Genomic DNA, 22,257 nt, shown 5'->3' on the forward strand with positions numbered 1-22,257 from the left:
GGGGCAGGGAGGCTTGGAGCCAGCGGGTGCATCGGGAGGCTGTGGGCACTGACTGGGGGACACGCATGGAGATTGAGCCGCGGGAGAAGGATCAGGGTGTGGCCTGTGGCTGCTGCAGGAGGAGGAGGAGCCCGCGGCCCGGCCCACACCACAGAAGGGCGGAGCCAGATGGCGCCCTGCCCACCGCTTCCCGCCCACGCACTTTAGCCTGCAGTGGGGCGGAGCGTGAAAAATACCTCGTGCGCCTCGGCCGACTCTGCAGTGCGACGGGCGGAGCTTCCGGACGCCCCGCCTCCCGCTCCGCCCCACGTCGCATGCGACCCGGGAACGCGTGGGGCGGAGCTTCCGGACGCCCCGCCCTGCTGCCGGCCCTGTGGAGCGGAGGGTGAAGCCTCCGGATGCCCGTCCCCCGTCGCTGGGCCAGTGGCGCTGTGGAGAAGGGGGCGGAGCCTGCACCCGCCCCGCCCCCCTCGCCCCGCCCGCCCCGCGCCGCGCGGGGAGGAGGAGGAGGAGCCGCGGCGCGGCCCGCACTGCAGCGCCAGCGTCCGAGCGGGCGGCCGAGCTCCCGGAGCGGCCTGGCCCCGAGCCCCGAGCGGGCGTCGCTCAGCAGCAGGTCGCGTCCGCAGCCCCATCCAGCCCCGCGCCCGCCATGCCGTCCGCGGGCCCCGCCTGAGCCGCGGCCTCCGCGCGCGGGCGGGCCTGGGGACGGCGGGGCCATGCGCGCGCTGCCCTAACGATGCCGCCCGCCGCGCCCGCCCGCCTGGCGCTGGCCCTGGGCCTGGGCCTGGGCCTGTGGCTCGGGGCGCTGGCGGGGGGCCCCGGGCGCGGCTGCGGGCCCTGCGAGCCCCCTTGCCTCTGCGGCCCTGCGCCCGGCGTCGCCTGCCGCGTCAACTGCTCGGGCCGCGGGCTGCGGACGCTCAGTCCCGCGCTGCGCATCCCCGCGGACGCCACAGCGCTGTGAGTAGCGGGCCCAGCGGGACCCGGGAGAGGCCGCGGGGCGGGCGGGCGTGGGCGCGTTCCCTGGCCCGGGACGGGAAGCAGGACGCGGGCCAGGACGCTCCCAGGGCGAGGCTCCGGCGCGGGACGGCGGCCCTGCTAAATAAGGAACTCCTGGAGCCGCGGTTGGCACGGCCCCGGGGAGCCGAAAAACCCCGGGTCTGGAGACAGGCGTCCCACCCGGGGGCTCTGCAGACGCCAGCGGGGGCGGGGCGCGGAGGCCGCGCTCAGCTGGGAGGACAAACAGTCCCTAATTGGAGAGGAATTGGGATGCGGCCTGTGGCTGCGTGGTACCCAGAGAGGTGGGGATGGCTGTAGGCGGCGGCAGGGAAGAGTTCCAGGAGGTGTCTGGACAAGGATTTGATGGATGTGCAAGAATTGGCCTGAGGCTTAGGAAGGGGCGATGAGGTGGGTCCAGAAGAAGGGGGGTGAACGGTGTGAGCAAAGACCGTGAGGCTGGAGGCTGGCCACGGGAGGTGTGAAGGGTAGGGGCAGGGTGGGAGGTGGGCTCGCGGGTGGGCTGGGGTCATGAAGGGCCTCAGGCGCTCTACTATTGGGTTCCAAGGCTATTCTGAGAACGGGTGAGGGGGGATTGCCGTGGGGGGTTAAAGTCTTGTCATGTTCGCTTTCTGGAGATAAAACAACAGGTGGCCTTTATGGAGACGCTGCCCAGAGCCAGGTCTGTGCCAGGCTCCTGTTGGGGGTCGTCATGCGGAATCCTGACTCTGACCGTCCGAGGCATAGGGACCGTGGACATTTGCATTTCACAGATGAGGAAACAGGTTTGGAGAGGTGACATGACCTGTCCCAGGCATCACAGCCAGGACAGGACCTGTCGCAGGCATCACAGCCGGGGTGTGCATAGCAGGGGTTTGGAATTGTGAGGTGCCCAGGACCCAGGGTTGGATTGAAAAGGGTGCAGGGGACTAAGATAAGCACACAGTTGTCCCCAGCGTTGGGGAGAGTCTCGGGGCCAGTCTGATGCCTTGTATTTCCCAGGCTCCAGGCTCCTCGCCGGGACACTGTGTCTCCTTGGGTGTGTGCTGGATCCCTGGGGAACGTGGCACATCCCCAGGCTTGCTAAACATTGGGTGGGTCCTAGCATTTGGTTTTGTAACGTTTCTGGGTCACTCCCGCCTGTGGCCACCCTTCCTTAGGGGAGCCGTGTGTCCTTGGTGCTTTGCTGGGTGGTCTCAAGGGTGGAAGAAGAATGGGTTCTCCTGGACCAGTGGAGGCCGTGCCCCTCGGGGCCACATTGCTCCTGCGCTCCCTGACTGTGGAAGCGTGTGTCTCGCGGCTGTCTCTGTGGAGATGGCCTCCTCCTGCCTGGCAACAGCGCCCACAGAATTGCATCAGACCTACCCCACCCGTTGTTTCTGATGCTGTAGCTGAGGGCTCCTCTGTCTGCCAGGCCGGTCACTGGGGGCTCTGTCCGGGTCCTGGTGGTTCCTGCTTCCCAGCACCTGATGATGTCCATGCGAGCAGCCCCTCAGGAGCTGTCCAGGAGAGAAGGGCGCTGGTGGCTGCTGAGCGGAGAACAAGGCCCGGGCTCTCCAGGTCCTCGGCACAGCAGTGGAGCCCCTGCCCCTGCCTTGTCCCCTTAGGCTCTGGTCCTGGAGTTTGGAGGAGGGGTACCCTTGGAGTTGGTGGCCTGTCCCAGTGTGAGCTGGCAAGATTCCGAATGCCAGGCCCCTCAAGTGTGCAGCAGGGCACAGGGTGACCTCATGTGGGCAGGTGGGTGCTGTTCTGTACACACCTGGAGCCGCCGCTGGGGGAGTTCTGGAAGGTGGGGTGAGGGGACCCATGGGAAACTAGGGCCTTAGGAAGCATGTTAAGGCCCTGGCTGGCCCCCCAGGCCACCCTCTGTGCTGTGGGGGCTGCCCAGCCATTTTGCTGTCTACCCTGCAAACTTCTCCTTGGGGAGACTGCTGGGTTTTCTCCAGGGAAGAGGGGTCAAGCTGGGAGAGGTGAAGGACACAGATCACAGCTGCTGGCGGGTGTTTAAGGGCCCAGGAGCGTTGCTGTCTGGGTGTCACCAGCAGCCTTCCTGGGACGCTCATGCAGGTGCCCCTCCACTTGTGGCTCCCCGGCTGGTGAGGCTCAGCAGGGACAGCTGTGTCCAGTCCCAGGTGGAGGATGGCCGGGGCTTCTGAGTCCACAGCCTTCCCGGGGTTAATGATGCTGCCTGAGAGGTGGTGGTTTTTGGAAAAGATGGTGTACTGCAAAACGTGCTGCTCCGTGTGGCTCGAAGCTTCGTGGGGAGACGTGGGCAGAGCCGTGGCTGACTCCCAGACCCCCCCACCCCAGAGCCTGCCCTGTCGTCCCTGCCCCGACCCTTCTCCCTCCTGACCCATGTTTTGAACCAAATTTCAGCCACCCTTTTATCTGCAAGCCTTTTGGAGGGCATCGCAATACCGCAGACCCACCTAACACAACAAACAATTCCTTCATGCCGCCGAAGAAGGCCTGGTGTGTTCAGATTTTTGGTTTAATAGTTTGAATTAGGAGCCAAATAAGGTCCACACAGTGCGATTAGTTGATGTCTTTTTTTGTTTTTTTTTTTTTTTTTTTTTTTTGAGACGGAGTCTTGCTCTGTCTCCAGGCCGGAGTGCAGGGGCACGATCTCAGCTCACTGCAACCTCCGACTCCCTGGTTCAAGCGATTCTCCTGCCTCAGCCTCCCAAGTACCTGGTAGCTTGGGATTACAGGCACGCACCACCATGCCCAGCTAATTTTTTTTTGGTAGAGATGGGGTTTTAACATGTTGGCCAGGATGGTCTCGATCTCCTGACCTCATGATCTGCCCACCTCGGCCTCCCAAAGTGCTGGGATTAGAGGTGTGAGCCACCGCACCCGGCCAATGTGTTTTAAAAATATATACATTTTTTTTTTTTTTTTTGAGACGGAGTTTCACTCTTGTTGCCCAGGCTGGAGTTTAATGACACAATCTCAGCTCACAGCAACCTCCGCCTCCCAGGTTCAAGCGATTCTCCTGCCTCAGCCTCTCCAGTAGCTGGGATTACAGGCATGTGCCACCACTCCCGGCTAATTTTGTATTTTTAGTGGAGACGGGGTTCCTCCACGTTGGTCAGGCTGGTCTCAAACTCCTGACCTCAAGTGATCTGCCTGCCTTGGCCTCCCAAAGTGTTGGGATTATAGGTGTGAGCCACTGCGCCCAGTCAAAAATATATATGTGTGTCTTTAAGGCTGGTCAAGCAAAGCAGTGGGACTGGAGAAAGAACGAAGAATTCTACCTGGCTGCGATCAATTCATTGTAAACACCACTGTGCTTGGACCAGCCAGCTGATGTCTTTTGTTTTGTTTTGTTTGAGATGGAGTCTGGCTCTGTCACTCAGGCTGGAGGACAATGGTGTGATCTCGGCTCACTGCAACCTCCACCTCCTGGGTTCAAGCGATTCTCCCGCCTCAGCCTCCTGAGTAGCTGGGATTACAGGTGCCCACCACCACACCTGGCTAATTTTTAAAAATATTTTTAGTAGAGATGGGGTTTCACCATGTTGATCGGGCTGGTCTGGAACTGTTGGCCTTAGGTGATCCGCTTGCCTTGGCCTCCCAAAGTGCTGGGATTACAGGTGTGAGTGATGTCTTTTATTTATTTATATATTTATTTATTTACATATTTATTTATTTATTATTATTATTATTTGAGATGGAGTCTCACTCTGTCGCCCAGGCTGGAGTGCAGCAGTGCCATCTTGGCTCACTGCAAGCTCCGCCTCCCGGGTTCACGCCATTCTCCTGCCTCGGCCTCCCAAGTAGCCTGGACTACAGGCGCCCGCCACCACGCCCGGCTAATGTTTTGTATTTTTAGTAGAGACGGGGTTTCCCCATGTTAGCCAGGATGGTCTGGATCTCCTGACCTCGTGATCCGCCCGCCTCGGCCTCCCAAAGTGCTGGGATGACATGTGTGAGGCACCGCCTGTCTTTTAAATGTCCGATGATGTCTAGGAGCTTCCCTTCCTCTCTTTTTCCTTGTGCGATTTGTTGAAGAAACTGGCTCCTGCAGCCTGGATTTCCCGCTGTGCCTTGGGGATGCCACCTCCGTGGTGCCACCTCCGTGGTGCTGTGAGTATGTCCTTTGTGTTTCTTGTAAATTGGTCATTGGAGCCGACATCCCTTTGTCCCAGAGGTTGTCCTGGCTGGCACTGACCTAGGTGTAGATGTTATCAGCTCAGGGTCCCCTGCTCTAAAGGCCACTTCTGGTGCTGGATGCCACTCGCCCTGGCTGGGGGTCACCTGAGTCTGCTGCCGTCTCGCAAATGCTGGGGGCCAGGACTGGGCATATCGAGGGACTTGGTAGGTGCTTGGTTCACTGATGTAAAATATAGGAGCACCCAGGGCCTTGCCCTTTCCCGCCTGCATCCCTGAATGACAGGAGAGTGTGGGAGAGTGTAGGGGCAGGAGGCGCAGACACCGGGGCCCCTGCCTGGGATTGGCGTCGGGGAAGACAGGCATTCTGGAGTGACTCCTAGGCCTGATGCCTTAGAGCGCAGCTGCCATAGACACAGCTTCCTTGGGGGCTGGGCGGGCCACGGAGGGGCCCCTGGCTCCCATTTCTGGTCCCTGGATCCTGAGAGCGAGGATTAGGGATTGTCACCAAGGCCTCCATGAGCCCTCACCAGAAGGAGGGCCACCCTTGAGGGCTCCGTTATCACTGGAGCCCGCGTTCAACCAACATGCAAATGTTTCTCCAAGGACAGAGATAGATGATGGGGAGGGGGCTGGCCTGGAAGGACCCCCAGTGCAGGTGACACTGAAGCCAGGTTTCAAAGCTCTCACAGGGAGCTGCCCAGAGAGAGTCCCCAAGGGGCAAGGTGACTGGGGGGCAGGGGTGGGGCGTCTGTCAGGAGAGCCTAGGAGAGGCCCGTGTCTTCCAGGAAGAGCCCTGGCAGCCGAGCGGAGGCAGTGGTGAGGACCTGCATCCTGCATGTCCAGCTGGCCTCACCCGGGGTCCCTGAGCCAGGTCTCACGTGGCTCCCGCGCTCAGGCATTCAGAACTTGCATGCGTGAGAAACGGTAGTTTCTTTATTAGACACGGATGCGAACTCGCCAGACTTGTGGACAAAAATGTGGACAAGAAGTCACACACTCACTCCTGTACGCGATTGCCAGCAGGGGTAGGGGAAGAGATGGGGAGGCTTTGGTTGTGTCTGCAGCAGTCGGGAATGTGGGGCACCTGAGCTCTTGCTGCAGAGGTGACTGTGGAGACAGAGAGCACCTGCAGGTCATCCATGCGGTATCGGCTTGCATCCACATCATGCAGGGAACACTATGACTCAACAACAGACAGGGACCCCATTTAAACATGGACAAGGGGTCACTCACACCTGGAATCCCAGCAGTTTGGGAGGCCAGGGTGGGTGGATCGCTTGAGCCCAGGAGTTTGAGACCAGCCTGGGCAATAGGGTGAGACCCCGGTCTCTAAAAAATACAAGAACGTTGGCCAGATGTGGTGGTGCGCGTCTGTGGTTCCAGCTCCTCAGGAGACTGAGGTGGGAGGATCACTTGAGCCGAGGAGGTCAAGGCTGCAATGAGCTGTGATCACACCACTGCACTCCAGGCTGGGTCACAGAGCAGGACCCTGTCTCAAAAAAAAAAAAAAAAAAAAAAAAATGCACAGGATCTGAACAGAGATTTCTCCAAAGAAGACGCACAGATGGCCAGCAGCGCGTGAGAAGATGGTCGGCCTCATTAGTCATGAGGGAAACACAAATCAAAACCACTGGCCGGCTGGGCACGGTGCCTCACGCCTGTAATCCCAGCACTTTAGGAGAGCAGATCGCTTGAGGCCAGGAGTTTGAGGCCAGCCTGGGCAACATAGCGAGACCAACAAATAGATGTTAGTGGTGGCGCCTGTAGTCCCAGCTAGTTGGGAGGCTGACGGGGGAGGATTCCCTGAGTCTATGAGGTTGAGACTGCGGTTAGCTGTGATTGTGCCACTGCACTCCAGCCTGGGTGACTAGGAAACGGTCTTAAAAAAAAAAAAACAAAAAACAGGGTGGGCGCGGTGGCTCACGCCTGTAATCCCAGCACTTTGGGAGGCCAAGGTGGGGGGATCACAAGGTCAGGAGTTCGCGACCAGCCTGACCAACATGGTGAAACCCCGTTCTACTAAAAATACAAAAATTAGCGAGGTGTGGTGGTGGGCACCTGTAATCCCAGCTAACTAGGAGGCTGAGGCAGGAGAATCACTTGAACCCGGGAGGCGGAGCTTGCAGTGAGGCAAGATCGCACCATTGCACTCCAGCCTGGGAGGCAGAGCGTGACTCTGTCTCAAAAAAAAAAAAAAAAAAAAAAAAAATGCTGAGCATGGTGGCGCATGCCTGTAGTCCCAGCTACTTTGGGGGCTGAGACAGGAGAATCGCTTGAACCTGGGAGGCAGAGGTTGCAGTGAGCTGAGATCACGCCACTGCACTTCAGCCTGGGAGACAGAGCGAAATTCTGTCTCAAAAAGAAAAGGTCTGGGAAGAGCCTGCACCCTCTCCCCTGCGGTGGCCACGCTGGGCCCTGCGCAGAGCCCTCTGTGTTCTTGTCTCTCCGTGCCTCATCACAGCGCTTCAGGGTTGCAACCACTCCTGGTCCCATTTTACAGACCAGGAAATTGAGGCTCTGCGAAGCCGTGGTGGAGATGATTTCATCAGCATGCTCTGGGGCAGACACCTAGAGCCACACAGGGGGCCTGGGGCCCACACCAGTGCCCTGATTTATAGACAGACAGAGGTGGCAGTGGCGCTTCCGAGTGGGGCTGGGATGTGCTTGCACTCCCTGAGAGGCTGAGGGGCCGTGCGCCCAGGTGCAGCTGCTTGGGTGCTGCCAGCCCCTCCTACCTCTCCCTCCCTGGCTCATCCCTGCTCTGTCCCTTCCCTCTAGTTTCCTGTTCAGTTTCAGGAAGGAGGCTGGGAACCCAGATGTAGGGAATTTGGGCCCTGGAGTCAGACCTGGGTTCACGTCCCAGCGCTTCCACTTCCGGTGTGACCTTGGTCCAGTCTCTCAGCCTCAGTTTCCTCACCTGTTAAGTGGGCTCCATGATTAGATGCACCCTGCAGGGCAGTGTAGCAGTGACCTGGCTCAGCCACTGGCAGCCCCGACAATCATAACTTGTTAAAGTAGCTCCATCGGTTCCCTCAGGGGTTCCGGGGCCACATTTCCCTGTCCTCCATGCATTGTGAGACCTGCCCTGCCACAGAGCAGAGTGTAACAGCCTGAGGGTGAGAGGCACCCAGAGCCAGGCACTGTGCCTGTGCTTAGACCGGACACTGGACGACGGGAGCCAGAGCAGCCTGGGCGGGCGGACTCCTATGGACCCCTCAGCACCCAGCCTCAGTGCCTTCAGCGCACGGCCCTGTGGGTGTGGGAGCCCACAAGACCCGGCCCACTCCTGCCTGTGCCTGCATCTGGGTGTTTGCGCATTGGTGCCTTTTGACGCGTTCTGGTGTGTGTGAGACATGCGGGGCTGGGAAGTGTTGGCAGAGCCGTGAGTGCCATCCTCACTCCTTTTGTTCTTTTGATGTAAGCTGGCGTGCGGCACTGCCTGAGTTCCGCTCAGTGCCTGCCCTGACATGCGGACCCTGCTGCAGCCTTGCTGTTAGGTGGTGGCGGTGTGCGCTGTCGCTGGTGGGCACCGAGGGCCTTTGGGAGCTTTGGGGAGGTTTTGCCAAGCTTGAGCCTCGACGTCCCCCTTCCCGGCTTTCTGTGGGCTCTTCTGAGGCCAGGGCGTCTCTGTGAGGGCCTCCTGCTGGAGCCGTCTCCGTGGATCTCCTCTGCCATCCTGGCCCACGAGCAGGTGATGCGCTGGCCACCATCTTGTGACAGTGGCTGGGCACCACTGCCAAATGTGGGTCCCGCATCTGCAAGCCCCTCCCTGGGTCCCCTAGGGTATGAGGTGGTTCTGCCACTGCCCTCGCTCCCCCATGGGGTGTGGGGTCCTCTACCCCTGCTTATGGGGGAGACCCTGCCTGGGATCTGCTTTCCAGCGAGGAATACACTTTGGAGGGAGACACACGTGTTCTTTTCTGGAGCTCTGCAATGGCCACGGCAGCCCAGCCCACCAAGCGCCCTGGAATGAAAACATCCCGCTGCCGTCTGGGCCTGGCCTGCACTCTGCTGCCTGCGCTCCAGCTGGCTGAGGCCGGGCACGTCTGCGGGCACAGCGGCGGGGGCGCCGCAGTCTCCCTGCAGAGTGAGCGCAGCTGGAAAATGCAGCTCACGCCCTTTCCCAGAACACCTCGCTCTTCATGGCTTGGCAGCTGTCCGCCTAGGGGCCGGGGTGCCCAGGCACTGGTGGCAGGAGAAGGGCTACATCTGGGGCTGAGGCGGGCTGGGTCCTTTTCTCCCTGCAGCTCCTGAGGCCCAGCCCTGGCCCAGCCTGGTGTTCCTGACCTAGCAGCTCCATGATCCGAAGACAGGCTGGCTCCTGTGAGGCCACCTCGGAAAGGGCTTTGTGCCCAGGCAGGGGCGGAAGCCAGCTCTTCCTTCTGGTTGAGGCAGGAATGAGGCCAGTGCTGGGGCAAGCCCATATCCAGGGAACGTCACAGCTGTGGGAGTACGGGGGCTCCGGGTCCTGAGCCCGTCCACTGTGCATTGTGGCCCTGGCCTCAGGATGGCTCGTGCCGTCATTGGCTGTGCCCACAGCCGAGTGGGTGATGGGATTCTGGCTGCCCGGCCGGATCTGTGCTGCTGCCCTCTCTAGGGCACTGCTGCGCCTGCACAGCCGGGCACATGTGGCCAGTTTGCCTGCCCCTCCCCCCCACCACCCTCTTCCTGCCCTGGCTTCCTCCATTGACACACTGGACCCTGCTGGCTGCCTGGGGAGGTGTTTGGGGGATGGTGTTGGGGGAGGAGGAGGGCCCCTTGAGCCTCAGTGTGCCCATCAGGAGCATAGGGCCAGTGCAGCACCTGCCCACACCGGCTGTGAAGGGTGGGAGTGGAGAGGGATGCAAGGGGGTCGCAGCGCCTGGCTCCATGTTGGCTGCATGCAGGGGCACCAGGAGCCGGCCCTCATTCTCTCCTTGACCTGGAAGAGGGGCCCCAACCCCAGCGGCAGGTGGATGTACGTATGAAGCACCCTCCTTCCTACGCCCCACTGATGGGCTCATCTCCAAATGGCCCTTTTTGAGCTGGCTGTGTCTTTCCATCAGTGTAGGCAAGGGCATTGCAGGCTCCCCTTTCTCATCTCCCTCGTTCAGCCTCCGAGGCCAGAGTCTCCATCCCTGTGCCTGCCCGTGGGTCCCAGGAGGACCTGAGGCTGCCCATGTCACCCCCAGCGTCTCATCCCAGGGACAGTTCAGCCGTGGGAGGGACCTGTAAGGACAGAGTGCCTCTGGGCCTGGGGCTCCCCGGCTAGTCTCACACCCCGGGACCGGGACCCAGAGACCCTTGTGCAGGGCTCTGTTGCCTGGGCCCTGGCAGCCTCGTCCTCTATCAGAGGCTGCAACCCCCACCCCTCGTGGGGCCAGGGTTGTGGCCGGCCTCCCTGGCCCTCCCCATGGAAGTGGTAGGCGGAGCCAGCACCCGTCTGCCCATCCCGGGGCTGCACTGTTTTCCTTCAAATGAGCGCCGTCCCAAACTGCAGCCCGTTAATTTAAACAGGATCATTTCCGGCCCTGGAAGCCGCCTCACTCTCCTTAAATAGAAAGGAGCACAGCGCAGAGGGAAACAGATGAGGTCATGGCTCGGCTGGCCCAGCGAGGAAGGGGCCGCAGTGGGGGTGGCACTGCCGCCTGTCCCCTGTCCTCTCCAGCGCCCACACTGCAGCCCATTTCCTCACCCTGGGCCTGCTCTAGGGAGGGACGGGCCTGGGGGTCCTCTTGCTCGGCTGAGGGGAGCCGTCTCCTCCAGGAGAGGACAGGGCCTAGTAGGGGCCATGGGGCCTCCCCGGGTCTGGCGTCCTGTCCTGCCCCTGCCGAGGGAGGATCGGTTACATAAGCTCCGCAGGCGGCCCCTCCGAGCCGGTCCCCCCAGCCCAGTTTCCAGTGAGGCGGCCAGCGCGGGTGGGGGTGCTGGGCCTGGCGCACGCCCGCCGCTGACCACACGCGTCTGGAATGTGCAGATGTTTCTTTGGGGGCTCCGTCCGGCCCCCAGACCCCACTCAGCATTTGGTCTGGGGAGTGGGCGCCAGGGGCACTCAGCTCTGAGTGTGGGGCTCTGAGGCAGGTCCGGTTTGTCTGGGGCCGTTCCCTCTGCTGTGGATTGGGAGGGTCCTGGGAGCTGCCCCACACCCAGGGAAGTTCTCCTCAGTCCCACTGTTGCACGCCCCGACCCCAGCACCCCCTGCCCAGGAGCGCCTGTGGGGCAGAAGGCCCAGCCCCGAGAGTTCCCGGCCCTGCCAGCCTCAGGCTTCACCCACCCTCTAGCCAACTGTGGGCAGAGCCCAGGAGGAGGGCAGGAGAGCCAGCACCTGGCTGGGAACACCCCTGAGGGACCCAGGCTCCAGGGTGAGGGGGCCCGACCTGGGGTTCACGTGCCCGGGTGGCGGGCAGACCCGCTGCAGCGTGAGACGTGTCAGCTACCTCAGGCCGGCAGGCCGGTCCTGCTGCCCGCAGCTCTGGGATGTGGCCCCACCTGCGACAGGGCTGTGGAGGGGCAGCCTCCAGGCCTGGCCACACCCTCTGCTGTTCCTGCTCCTGCTCCCGGATGGGCAAGGGTGCTGGGAAGGGGTGAAGACCTGCACTGTGGCCGCACACCTGGGACTTCCTTCTCCACCCACTGGTGCCCCAGCAGTCGCTAAAGAGCCCGCTGGGTCCCATGCTAGGATGGTCGTAACTCCTCCTGCCTTCCGGATCGGACGCTCAGCGCTGGGGGCCCCTCGTGTCCCGGGGCTGGGGCACCGTCCTGCCTCCCCAGTGGGGGCGCAGTCCTCCCAATAAGCTTGGCTTCAGCTTCCCTGGGAGCACATCCTGGCCCTCGGGCACCCATCAGGCCGTCCCTGTGCCCCTGGCTCCCACCCTTCCAGCTCATAGCAGGAACTGGGGTGAGGGATGCATGGGGCAGCAAGGCCTGGGGACCCCAGCGGACCCTGCACTCCGCCCTGTGCTCTTGCCTGGGCTTGGGGCCGCTCGGTGGTCCTGCTGCCAGATGCCTGGGCCCTGCTGTGTCCCCCATCCCTGCAGGGAACCAGAACGTTGGGGCAGGGCATCAGACAGCGGCGATGATGTCACCTGGCTGATGCAGAGGAAGCCCGAGGGGCGGGGTGGGGGGGCTGGCGCGAGGCCGCCTGGCTAGGCCTTGGCGTTCCCCCAGAACGGCGATGGCAAAAGCAGATGGAGACGTGGAAAAGTACGGGAGTAAGCGGGGTGAGGACTCCACGGGGACCCCTGTGCTGGTCCCTGTCCCTGAAGCCCACACCTGAGTCTTGCCCAGGGCAGATGCTTCCACACCCAGGGGGCACCTGAGTCCTGCCTAGGGCAGACGCTTCCACACCCTGGGGGCAGGGGGACTGCACCTGGCTCCTGTCTGGGCCCCAGCTTCGTTCCACTGCCCTGGGCACTGGGAGCTCGGCCGAGCGGGGTCCCCAAGACCTTGCTGCATTTCTGGGCCTTGGGCTGGGGTGAGGGCGGGGAGAAGGGGCCAGCCCAGAGCCTGGCATGCGGGGAGTGCATGGCCAGAACTGGTGACAGGTGGGGTTGCCTGCTGGCGTGGAAGAAGTGTCCATGGCACCCCCAGGCCTGGTCCACAGTGGGATGGGCGGGGAGCGGGGGGGCTCTGGGGTCCTTGGCTGACCTGCCCCCACTCCTGCCCTGGCCTGTCAGCTGTCAGCAGCAGCCACTCTTGATGGATTTTCCAGAAAATGAGGTGTGGCCAAACATCTTCAGGCTTTTTCTTCTTTCCTTTCTCCCGTGGCCTGGGTGGGAGCTGCTCCCCATGCCTGGGGGCAGGTGCGAGAGCCTGTGCCCCTCCCGGGGGCAGTTTCACAGCTGTGCCCCTTCCAGGGGGCCTGCCTGTGTTCAACGTGGCCTCTGCAGCGCCTCTCGCCCGCTAGGGCTGCTGCGCCTCAGGTCCCGCTGCCTCATTTCTCCCTGAAGCATTGGTTCTGTTGCCGCCGCAGCTGCTGGAAAGTCCCTCCTCAGGTCTAACTGCAGTTCCTCAAGGCACAGTGTTCCCCCTCGGACATGGTGTTTGGGCAGCGGGTGTCAGTACAGCTGCCTCACCCTGTCTCGAGAATGGCCTCTTGCTGGTCTCCCAGCTGCCAGCCTGTCTCACCCCACGGCAGGGATGGTGTGGATGCCTAGCAGCGCGGCTGTGGGCCCACCCATCCTTATGGGCAGTGGGGAGCGCCTCAGCCCGTGTCCCTACCTTGGTGTAGGGGAGGGGACGGTAGAGAAGCTGGGTTCAGTTAAGGGGGCAGCGGTGGCCCTGCCGTAGGGGCCGTTCCCTGTGTGCCTGGCCCCCAGATCCTCTCCCCTCCTGGAGCCCAGGGCACTGGCACAGGCTCTCTGAGTATCCCACAGCCCCTGGGGGAAGGGAACTGCACCCCCAAGCGTGCCCCCCATCCACAGATGGAATGAGAAGCTCCGGGAGCCAGTGCCCAGTGTCTTGTCTGTCTGGGCGCCCAGCCCAGATGAGGGCCCGGCTCCACCATCAGTGGCTGGTGTTGCTTCCTGGCACGGAGAAGGCCTTGGATGCTCTGTCCCCTCAGCTGGGGTGGCCTCTGGTCCCCTTCTTTGTTGGTTCCCCTCTCAAGCCCTTGTCCTGGCCCCGGGCCCTACCGGGCAGCCTGTGTGTGCGTCTCTCTTGCGCCGGGTAGGCTGCTGCGGGAGAGCGGCTCCGATAGGGGGAGCAGGGCTGGAGGCTGGCAGGGGCTGGGCGGGTGCTCAGGGCTGGAGGCTGCCCCAGCTTGGGCCTGGCTGCCGGGTGGTCATTGCTGGGAAGAGCAAGTCTAGGTGGAGGCACCTGCTGGGTCACGTGTGGGGAGGGTGACACCTGGGGAAGTAGAGGCCCGTGGCAGGAGGCTAGGCCTCCGGGTCCTGGGGAGCAGGGGGGTGGTGTGCAGACCTGCGGAGCCGGGGAGGGAGTCACAGTCCCTGTGCCAGGAGCACTACTGGGAGTGCGTGGGACCAGGAGGGGTGCCCAGGGTGGGCGGCAGGGTGACCCCAGAGGTGCTTGAGGCTGAGGGGACGTGGAGTTCTTGGTTTGCCCCAGCTCTCTGGCTTCTCACCTCCGCATCACCAGCTCCAGGACCTGGTTTGTAACTCGGGCAGCTCTGAAAAGAGAGACATGCTGCCGCCCTGTGGTTTCTGCTTTTTCTTCACTGACTACTGACGTGGGATGTCTTTCCCACGGCTGTGACCAATTGTGCTGCTTTTAATTGCCTGGATTTTCTTTTTTTCTTTCTTTCTTTCTTTTTTTTTTTTTTTTTTTTTTTGAGATGGAGCTTCACTCTTGTTGCTCAGGATGGGGTGCTGCAGTGCAGTGGTGCGATCTCAGCTCACTGCAGCCTCCGCCTCCCGGGTTCAAGTGATTCTTCTGCCTCAGCCTCCTGAGTAGCTGGGATTACAGGTGCTTGCCACCACCCCCGGCTAATTCTGTATTTTTAGTAGAGATGAGGTGTCTCCATGTTGGTCAGTCTGGTCTTGAACTCCTGACCTCAGGTGATCCGCCCGCCTCAGCCTCCCAAAGTGTTGGGATTACAGGCAGGAGCCACAGCACCTGGCCCCTTCCCCTTTTCCTTTTCTTCTCTCTCTCTCCTCCCTTTCTTTCTTTTTTCTTTTCTTTTTTTTTTTGAGACGGAGTCTTGCTCTGTCACCCAGGCTGGAGTGCAGTGGCGCGATCTCGGCGCACTGCAAGCTCCGCCTCCCGGGTTCACGTGATTCTCCTGCCTCAGCCTCCCGAGTGGCTGGGACTACAGGCTCCCGCCACCACGCCCGGCGAATTTTTGCATTTTTAGTAGAGACGGGGTTTTACCCTGTTGGCCAGGATGGTCTTGATCTCTTGATCTCATGATCCACCCACCTCGGCCTCCCAAAGTTCTGGGATTACAGGAGTGAGCCACCGCACTCGGCCATCCTTCTTTTCTTGCTTTCTCTTTCTTTTCTTTTGAGACCAGGTCTTGCTCTGTCGCCCAGGCTGGACTGCAGTGGCACAATCACAGCTCCCTGCAGCCTCGACCTCCCTGGCTCAAGCAATCCTCCCTCCTCAGCCCCCGGAGTAGTTGGAACTATAGCTCCATACCACCATGCCTGGCTGATTTTTTTTTTCCTTGTAGAGATGGGGTCTTGCTATGCTGTCCAGCCTGGTCTCAAACTCCTGGCCTCAAGCAGTCCTCCCTGCTCTGCCTCCCAAAGCACGGGGATTACAGGCATAAGCTACCACACCCAGATTCCTTTTTTTCTTTTTAACTGTAATGGTTGACTTTTTCTTTATTAGCTGTGTGTCGGGAGGGTATTTTTGGCCTTTAGCATGTCATCTAAGTTGCTAGTGCTTTTCTCAGATTGTAGTTTGTTTTGTAATTTTATTTATATTTTGTGTAGAAGTTGTGTATTTTAGATGGAGTTAGGTCTGCTGGTCTTTGATGTTTTATTTATTTATTATGTGTGTATTTATTTATTTCTGAGGTAGAGTCTCGCCCTTTCACCCAGGCTGGAGTACAGTGATGCAGCTCACCGTAGCCTTGACCTCTCTGGGCTCAAGTGATTTTTCTCTCCTCTACCTCCCGAGTACTTGGGACCCCAGGCGCATGCCATCATGCCTGGCTAATGTATATTTTTTGTAGATACGGGGTCTCCCTGTGTTGCCCAGGGTGGTTTCGAAGTCCTGGGCTCAGGCCATCCTTCCGTCTCAGCTCCCATGGTGCTGGGTTCCCGGCTGCGCCCCGGTGTCTGGCCGTCTCGGAGGTCTTGTTTTTCTGGATTTGTGCCTCAAGGTGGTGTCTGCTCCCCTCTGCTCCCTGGTAGTCTGGTAGTGAGCCTGCTTCTCACACAGTCATACCTGGTTGTGGTCCCACAGTGGGACCACCCTGTGGGTTCAGAACAGGAGATGGGGGGCCCTCGAGCCTGTGTGGGGGCTGTGGACGGGATGGGGGCCCTTGGCTCTGTGGTGGGATGGGTTGGGGGTCCATACCCATCCTGGCCCTGGGTGGACTGGTCCGTGTGACGCTTGGCATAGGGCTGAGATGGGTGCAGAGGGCTGGGGCCCCCAGGCCTCTCCTGGCTTGGTTTCCTCAGATGAGTGTTCATTTGGGTCTTCCATCAGAAAGGCCCCTCCTGACCTCTGGGAGTGGGGAGCTCAACGGTGGGAGGCCATAGCTTGGGGGTACTGAAAATGTATGGGGTGGGCCCAGGGATGGCCTCCTGGCCTACTAGGGGCTCTGGCCCTGACCCACGGCCACTCACTCCTCAGAGACATCTCCCACAACCTGCTCCGGGCACTGGACGTCGGGCTCCTGGCGAACCTCTCGGCGCTGGCAGAGCTGTGAGTGTCCCCCAGCCATGCCAGCATGCGGGGTTCGCTCTGGGTGGGCCGGCGGCGCCGCCTCTTGCTGCTCAGCTGTGGGGGCTTCCGTCAGCTTTGCCGAATCCCCCCTCTCTTCCAGGGATATAAGCAACAACAAGATTTCTACGTTAGAAGAAGGAATATTTGCTAATTTATTTAACTTAAGTGAAATGTAAGTTGTGGTTCTTTGGGTGGGTGTCCTGGCTGGACCCCAGGCCCCCAGCATCCCTTTTGCCCTCCCAGTTGGTCCGTGTCCCCTTCCAGGCTTGAGACCAGATCCTGGGGGCAGTTCACTGCCTGCTTGGAGCACCCCGGTGCCGGCTTGGTTGGGGCAGGGGAGGCGGTGCTGTCAGGGTGGCTCCAGGGCCTGGTTGCCGGTGGGGGGCTGGCATAGACCCTTCCCACCAGACCTGGTCCCCAACACCTGCCCCTGCCCCGCAGAAACCTGAGTGGGAACCCGTTTGAGTGTGACTGTGGCCTGGCGTGGCTGCCGCGATGGGTGGAGGAGCAGCAGGTGCGGGTGGTGCAGCCCGAGGCAGCCACGTGTGCTGGGCCTGGCTTCTTGGCTGGCCAGCCTCTACTTGGCATCCCCTTGCTGGACAGTGGCTGTGGTGAGTGCCGGTGGGTGGGGCCAGCTCTGTCCTTCCCAGCCAGGTGGGACCTGGGCCCTGCAGACGCTGGGCAGGGCTCAGGAAGGCCTCCCTAGGGAGGGCCTCCGGGCCACGGGAGCAGCATGGGAGCCTGTGAGTGCAGTGGGCAGATGGGGGGGCGTGGGGTGGAGCCAGGAGGAGCAGAACCCGGGGTCCAGCAGCTGCTTCTTCTAGGTGAGGAGTATGTCGCCTGCCTCCCTGACAACAGCTCAGGCACCGTGGCAGCAGTGTCCTTTTCAGCTGCCCATGAAGGCCTGCTTCAGCCAGAGGCCTGCAGCGCCTTCTGCTTCTCCACCGGCCAGGGCCTTGCGGCCCTCTCGGAGCAGGGCTGGTGCCTGTGTGGGGCAGCCCAGCCCTCCAGTGCCTCCTTCGCCTGCCTGTCCCTCTGCTCCGGCCTCCCGCCGCCTCCTGCCCCAACCTGTGGGGGCCCCACCCTCCTCCAGCACGTCTTCCCTGCCTCCCCAGGGGCCGCCCTGGTGGGGCCCCATGGACCCCTGGCCTCTGGCCAGCTAGCAGCCTTCCACATCGCTGCCCCGCTCCCTGTCACTGCCACACACTGGGACTTCGGAGACGGCTCCCCCGAGGTGGATGCCGCTGGCCCGGCCACCTCGCACCGCTATGTGCTGCCTGGCCGCTATCACGTGACGGCTGTGCTGGCCCTGGGGGCCGGCTCAGCCCTGCTGGGGACAGACGTGCAGGTGGAAGCGGCACCTGCCGCCCTGGAGCTTGTGTGCCCGTCCTTGGTGCAGAGTGACGAGAGCCTCGAACTCAGCATCCAGAACCGTGGTGGTTCAGGCCTGGAGGCCGCCTACAGCATCGTGGCCCTGGGCGAGGAGCCGGCCCGAGGTGAGTGCCTGCTGCCCACTCCCCTTCCTCCCCAGGGCTGTCCGGGTGGGGCAGAGCCTGGTACCCCCATCTTAGGCCCACACTGACTGTTGACACCCTCGTTCCCACCGGTCTCCAGTGGTGCACCCGCTCTGCCCCTCGGACACGGAGATCTTCCCTGGCAACGGGCACTGCTACCGCCTGGTGGTAGAGAAGGCGGCCTGGCTGCAGGCGCAGGAGCAGTGCCGGGCCTGGGCCGGGGCCGCCCTGGCAATGGTGGACAATCCCGCCGTGCAGCGCTTCTTGGTCTCCCGGGTCACCAGGTGCCTGCCCCCACCCCCCGAGGGGCCATAGGTTGGGAGGTCTCCGAAGCACTGGGGCAGAGCCTGCGGCTGGGGAGGCTCAGGAGGCGGGAGGCGGGAGGCGGGAGCTGGGCCGGCCCTGGTGAGTGGGTGGCACCGGCCGGTGGGGCCGTTCCTGTCAGCTCTGCAGATGCAGAGGCAGACGCGAGCTGGGGGCAGCCTCTGGACACTCCTGGGCATGCCATACGGGAGGTGGCCTGCACAGGGATCCCTACCGGTGCCCACAGACTCCGTGGGTGGGTGCTGCTGTGAGCCTGGGCTGGTGGGCCCTGCCCTCCGGGCTCTGAGCCTCAGTTTTCCCATCTGGAAAGGGGGACAGTGATGGGGCTCCCGACGGGCTACTGTGAGGGTGGGAGGATGGAGGAGTGCCCTGAGCCCCCTGCCATCCCACACCCGCCCACAGGAGCCTGGACGTGTGGATCGGCTTCTCGACTGTGCAGGGGGCGGAGGTGGGCCCAGCCCCGCAGGGCGAGGCCTTCAGCCTGGAGAGCTGCCAGAACTGGCTGCCCGGGGAGCCACACCCAGCCACAGCCGAGCACTGCGTCCGGCTCGGGCCCACTGGGTGGTGCAACACGGACCTGTGCTCGGCACCGCACAGCTATGTCTGCGAGCTGCGGCCCGGAGGTGCGCGGGGGGCCAGGCAGGGGGCCTCAGACGCTGGCTGTGGTTAGGGGCCTGCCGAGCCCCCGCGGTGGAGCCTGGGCTGAGGCCGAGGGGCTGGTTGGGGGGTTCTCGGGCAGCTCGGTCCCCAGTCTGTTCATCCTGGTGTCCTGGGCCCTGGCCTGGCGCCTCACTGCGCACTCGCCACCCCAGGCCCAGTGCAGGATGCCGAGAACCTCCTCGTGGGCGCGCCCAGTGGGGACCTGCAGGGACCGCTGACGCCTCTGGCACAGCAGGACAGCCTCTCAGCCCCTCACGAGCCCGTGGAGGTAGTCGGCCCCCCTGCGTTCTAGAACCCGCTCTCCTGCCTGCCCTGCCCACTGTGGGTCTCGCTAAAAAACTTGGGGGCCTTAACGTTGCTTGTGCCCAGTGAAGATGGTTGGGAAAATCCAGAGTGCAGAGAGGAAAGCGTTGACTCACATTACCCCCAGGCCTTTTCTCTGAGTGTGTGTGAGTTATTCCTGAAAGGCAGGTCAGGGGTCCTGCTGCCCATGGACAGTTTCCATCAGAGTCTTCCTCTCGAAAGACAGGAGCCAGGCCTGTTGGGGTCTGATGGCTCGCTCTCCTTCCCTCCCCTCTTCCTGGGGAAGTTTGGGTGGGGGGAGTCTGGGCTTCAGGCTGGGGTGGGGTCTGTGGAGCTGAGGCAGCCCCCTGTCCGCCAGGTCATGGTATTCCCGGGGCTGAGTCTGAGCCACGAAGCCTTCCTCACCACAGCTGAATTTGGGACCCAGGAGCTCCGGCGGCCCGCCCAGCTGCGGCTGCAGGTGTACCGGCTCCTCAGCACAGCAGGTGGGACTCTGGGGAGGTGGGCGCCGCAGGACTCGGGGTGGCCTCTCTGAGCTCTCACGTCTGCTGGTCCCGTGGCCACCAGAGCGGTCCCCAATCTTAGGTGGACAGAGCAGGGGTTCCAGAGACACCAGCTCGTTCCAGGTGTCCTGGGGATGGAGTGGGTGGGGCCTGCCTGGGAGCCGGCCTTGGTCAGTCGGCTGGTCAGAGACAGGGACGCAGCTCTGGGCTGGGAGTGCTGCCTGGGTGGGGAGACCTGTCCTCACAGCAAGGCCAGGCTTGCCGGTGCAGGCAGGTGGGCATCCCTGACGGTGGCCTGTGGGCGAATCAGGGCCCCAACACCCTCCCCTCCTCGCAGGATCCCTGGAGAACGGCAGCGAGCCCGAGAGCAGGTCCCTGGACAACAGGGCCCAGCTGGCCCCCGCGTGCATGCCAGGGGGACGCTGGTGCCCTGGAGCCAACGTCTGCTTGCCGCTGGATGCCTCCTGCCACCCCCAGGCCTGCGCCAATGGCTGCACGTCAGGGCCGGGGCTACCCGGGGCCCCCTATGCGCTATGGAGAGAGTTCCTCTTCTCTGTCCCCGCAGGGCCCCCTGCGCACTACTCGGTGTGTGGCCGTGACCCGGGTCTGTTCCCTGCATCTTCTCAGGCCACCTTCCTGTCTGCTGCCCAAGGTCTGGGTCTGCTCACCAGACACACCCAGCCTGCAGGCCACTCCCACGTCCCTGCCACCTCTGACCTCCAACCTCTGACCTCTGCAGTGCTCTTGCCCCTCTCCCAGTGGGAGAAGCTCTCGCCTGGGCCCTTGGCACGAGCTGTGCCTCCTCTTCCTCTCTCCCGGCACAGCCGCTCCTTCTTGTCTGCCAAGTCTTGGCCTGTGTTCTCTCCCTGTGTGTCCCCCTGTCTGCAACTGTCCTGCCTGTCCCTGTCACCAGCACTGTGGGGAGGCTCCCTGAGGTGTGGCTGACAAAGCGGGGAGCCCTGCCTGTCCACCCTCGTCCCTTGTGCAGGGTCCACAGGCCGTGACCGTGAGGATGTGATGCAGCCCTGCTCCCTCTCCACAGGTCACCCTCCACGGCCAGGATGTCCTCATGCTCCCTGGTGACCTCGTTGGCTTGCAGCACGACGCTGGCCCTGGCGCCCTCCTGCACTGCTCGCCAGCTCCCGGCCACCCTGGCCCCAAGGCCCCGTACCTCTCTGCCAACGCCTCCTCATGGCTGCCCCACTTGCCAGCCCAGCTGGAGGGCACTCGGGCCTGCCCTGCCTGTGCCCTGCGGCTGCTTGCAGCCACGGAACAGCTCACCGTGCTGCTGGGCCTGAGGCCTAACCCTGGGCTGCGGCTGCCTGGGCGCTATGAGGTCCGGGCAGAGGTGGGCAATGGCGTGTCCAGGCACAACCTGTCCTGCAGCTTTGACGTGGTCTCCCCAGTGGCTGGGCTGCGGGTCATCTACCCTGCCCCCCGCGACGGCCGCCTCTACGTGCCCACCAATGGCTCAGCCTTGGTGCTCCAGGTGGACTCTGGTGCCAACGCCACGGCCACGGCTCGCTGGCCTGGGGGCAATGTCAGCGCCCGCTTTGAGGCTGCATGCCCTGCCCTGGTGGCCACCTTCGTGCCCGGCTGCCCCTGGGAGACCAACAATACCCTGTTCTCAGTGGTGGCACTGCCGTGGCTCAGTGAGGGGGAGCACGTGGTGGACGTTGTGGCAGAAAACAGCGCCAGCCGGGCCAACCTCAGCCTGCGGGTGACGGTGGAGGAGCCCATTTGTGGCCTCCGCGCCACGCCCAGCCCCGAGGCCCGTGTACTGCAGGGAGTCCTAGTGGTGAGTATGGCCGAGGCTCCCCCACCACCCCTCAGGCAGGTGCCTGCAGACAGGGTGCCCATGCAGGAGCGCGCGAAGCCTGGCTTCCCAGTGAGGGCACAGCCCAGTTACTGGGGACATCGGCCCCGGGCAGGTCCTGCTGGCTCCTCAGGCTACCTGGCGGACTTTAAATTCCTGGAAAGTCACAGCTCTGACAGCGGCTCCGCTAACGCATTCCACTGTCTCATTTCACGAAATGAATTTAAAACTCTGCCCCCCGACCTCACGTGAGCCCCCATGAGTGTCTCACGCCCTCTGCTGTGTTCTCGTCTGGCTAAAGCGAGTGGCTTTTGAGGTGGAGTCTGAACCTCTGATGGGAAACTGGGGGCTGCCCGTGGTGCCACCATGCTGGGTACATGAGGGACAGGGCTGTCTCCGTCTTGCGGGTACCTGCCCCTGCACCAGGGCCTTGGGAGGGGCTGTTTCTGATGGCCCTAGTGTGACCTGTGCAGCCTGTCCTGGGTTTTGTAAGCCAGTGTGAGGCCCATGTGTCTCCCCTCACTGCTCTGAGCTCTCTGGCTGAGGAGCTGGGGCAGGAGCCCCGGGAAGGTCTGAGAGGACTCAGAGGTGGGCTCTTTGTAGCTGGTACTAGGTTTCCTTTACAGATGGGGAGACTGAGGCACAGAGAGGTAGAGGCAGTAGTAGTACTACATGGCTGGCTGGAGAGCCGGAC

At 62.4% G+C, this 22,257-nt stretch overlaps 1 protein-coding gene across 1 annotated transcript in view; it reads left to right on the plus strand.

The window, feature by feature from the left end:
• Positions 1-736: 736 nt before the first annotated feature.
• Positions 737-22,257, plus strand: part of PKD1 (polycystin 1, transient receptor potential channel interacting) — a 50,044-nt gene continuing 28,523 nt past the window's right edge. Inside the window, 11 exon segments of the mRNA XM_030798934.1 lie at positions 737-957; positions 16,351-16,422; positions 16,544-16,615; positions 16,885-17,054; positions 17,268-17,939; positions 18,058-18,241; positions 18,684-18,904; positions 19,094-19,209; positions 19,603-19,729; positions 20,085-20,332; positions 20,790-21,545. Coding sequence (XP_030654794.1) covers positions 737-957; positions 16,351-16,422; positions 16,544-16,615; positions 16,885-17,054; positions 17,268-17,939; positions 18,058-18,241; positions 18,684-18,904; positions 19,094-19,209; positions 19,603-19,729; positions 20,085-20,332; positions 20,790-21,545 — 2,859 coding nt within the window.

The sequence above is a fragment of the Nomascus leucogenys genome, chromosome 18 (assembly GCF_006542625.1).
Source record: "Nomascus leucogenys isolate Asia chromosome 18, Asia_NLE_v1, whole genome shotgun sequence".
Lineage (NCBI taxonomy): Eukaryota > Metazoa > Chordata > Mammalia > Primates > Hylobatidae > Nomascus > Nomascus leucogenys.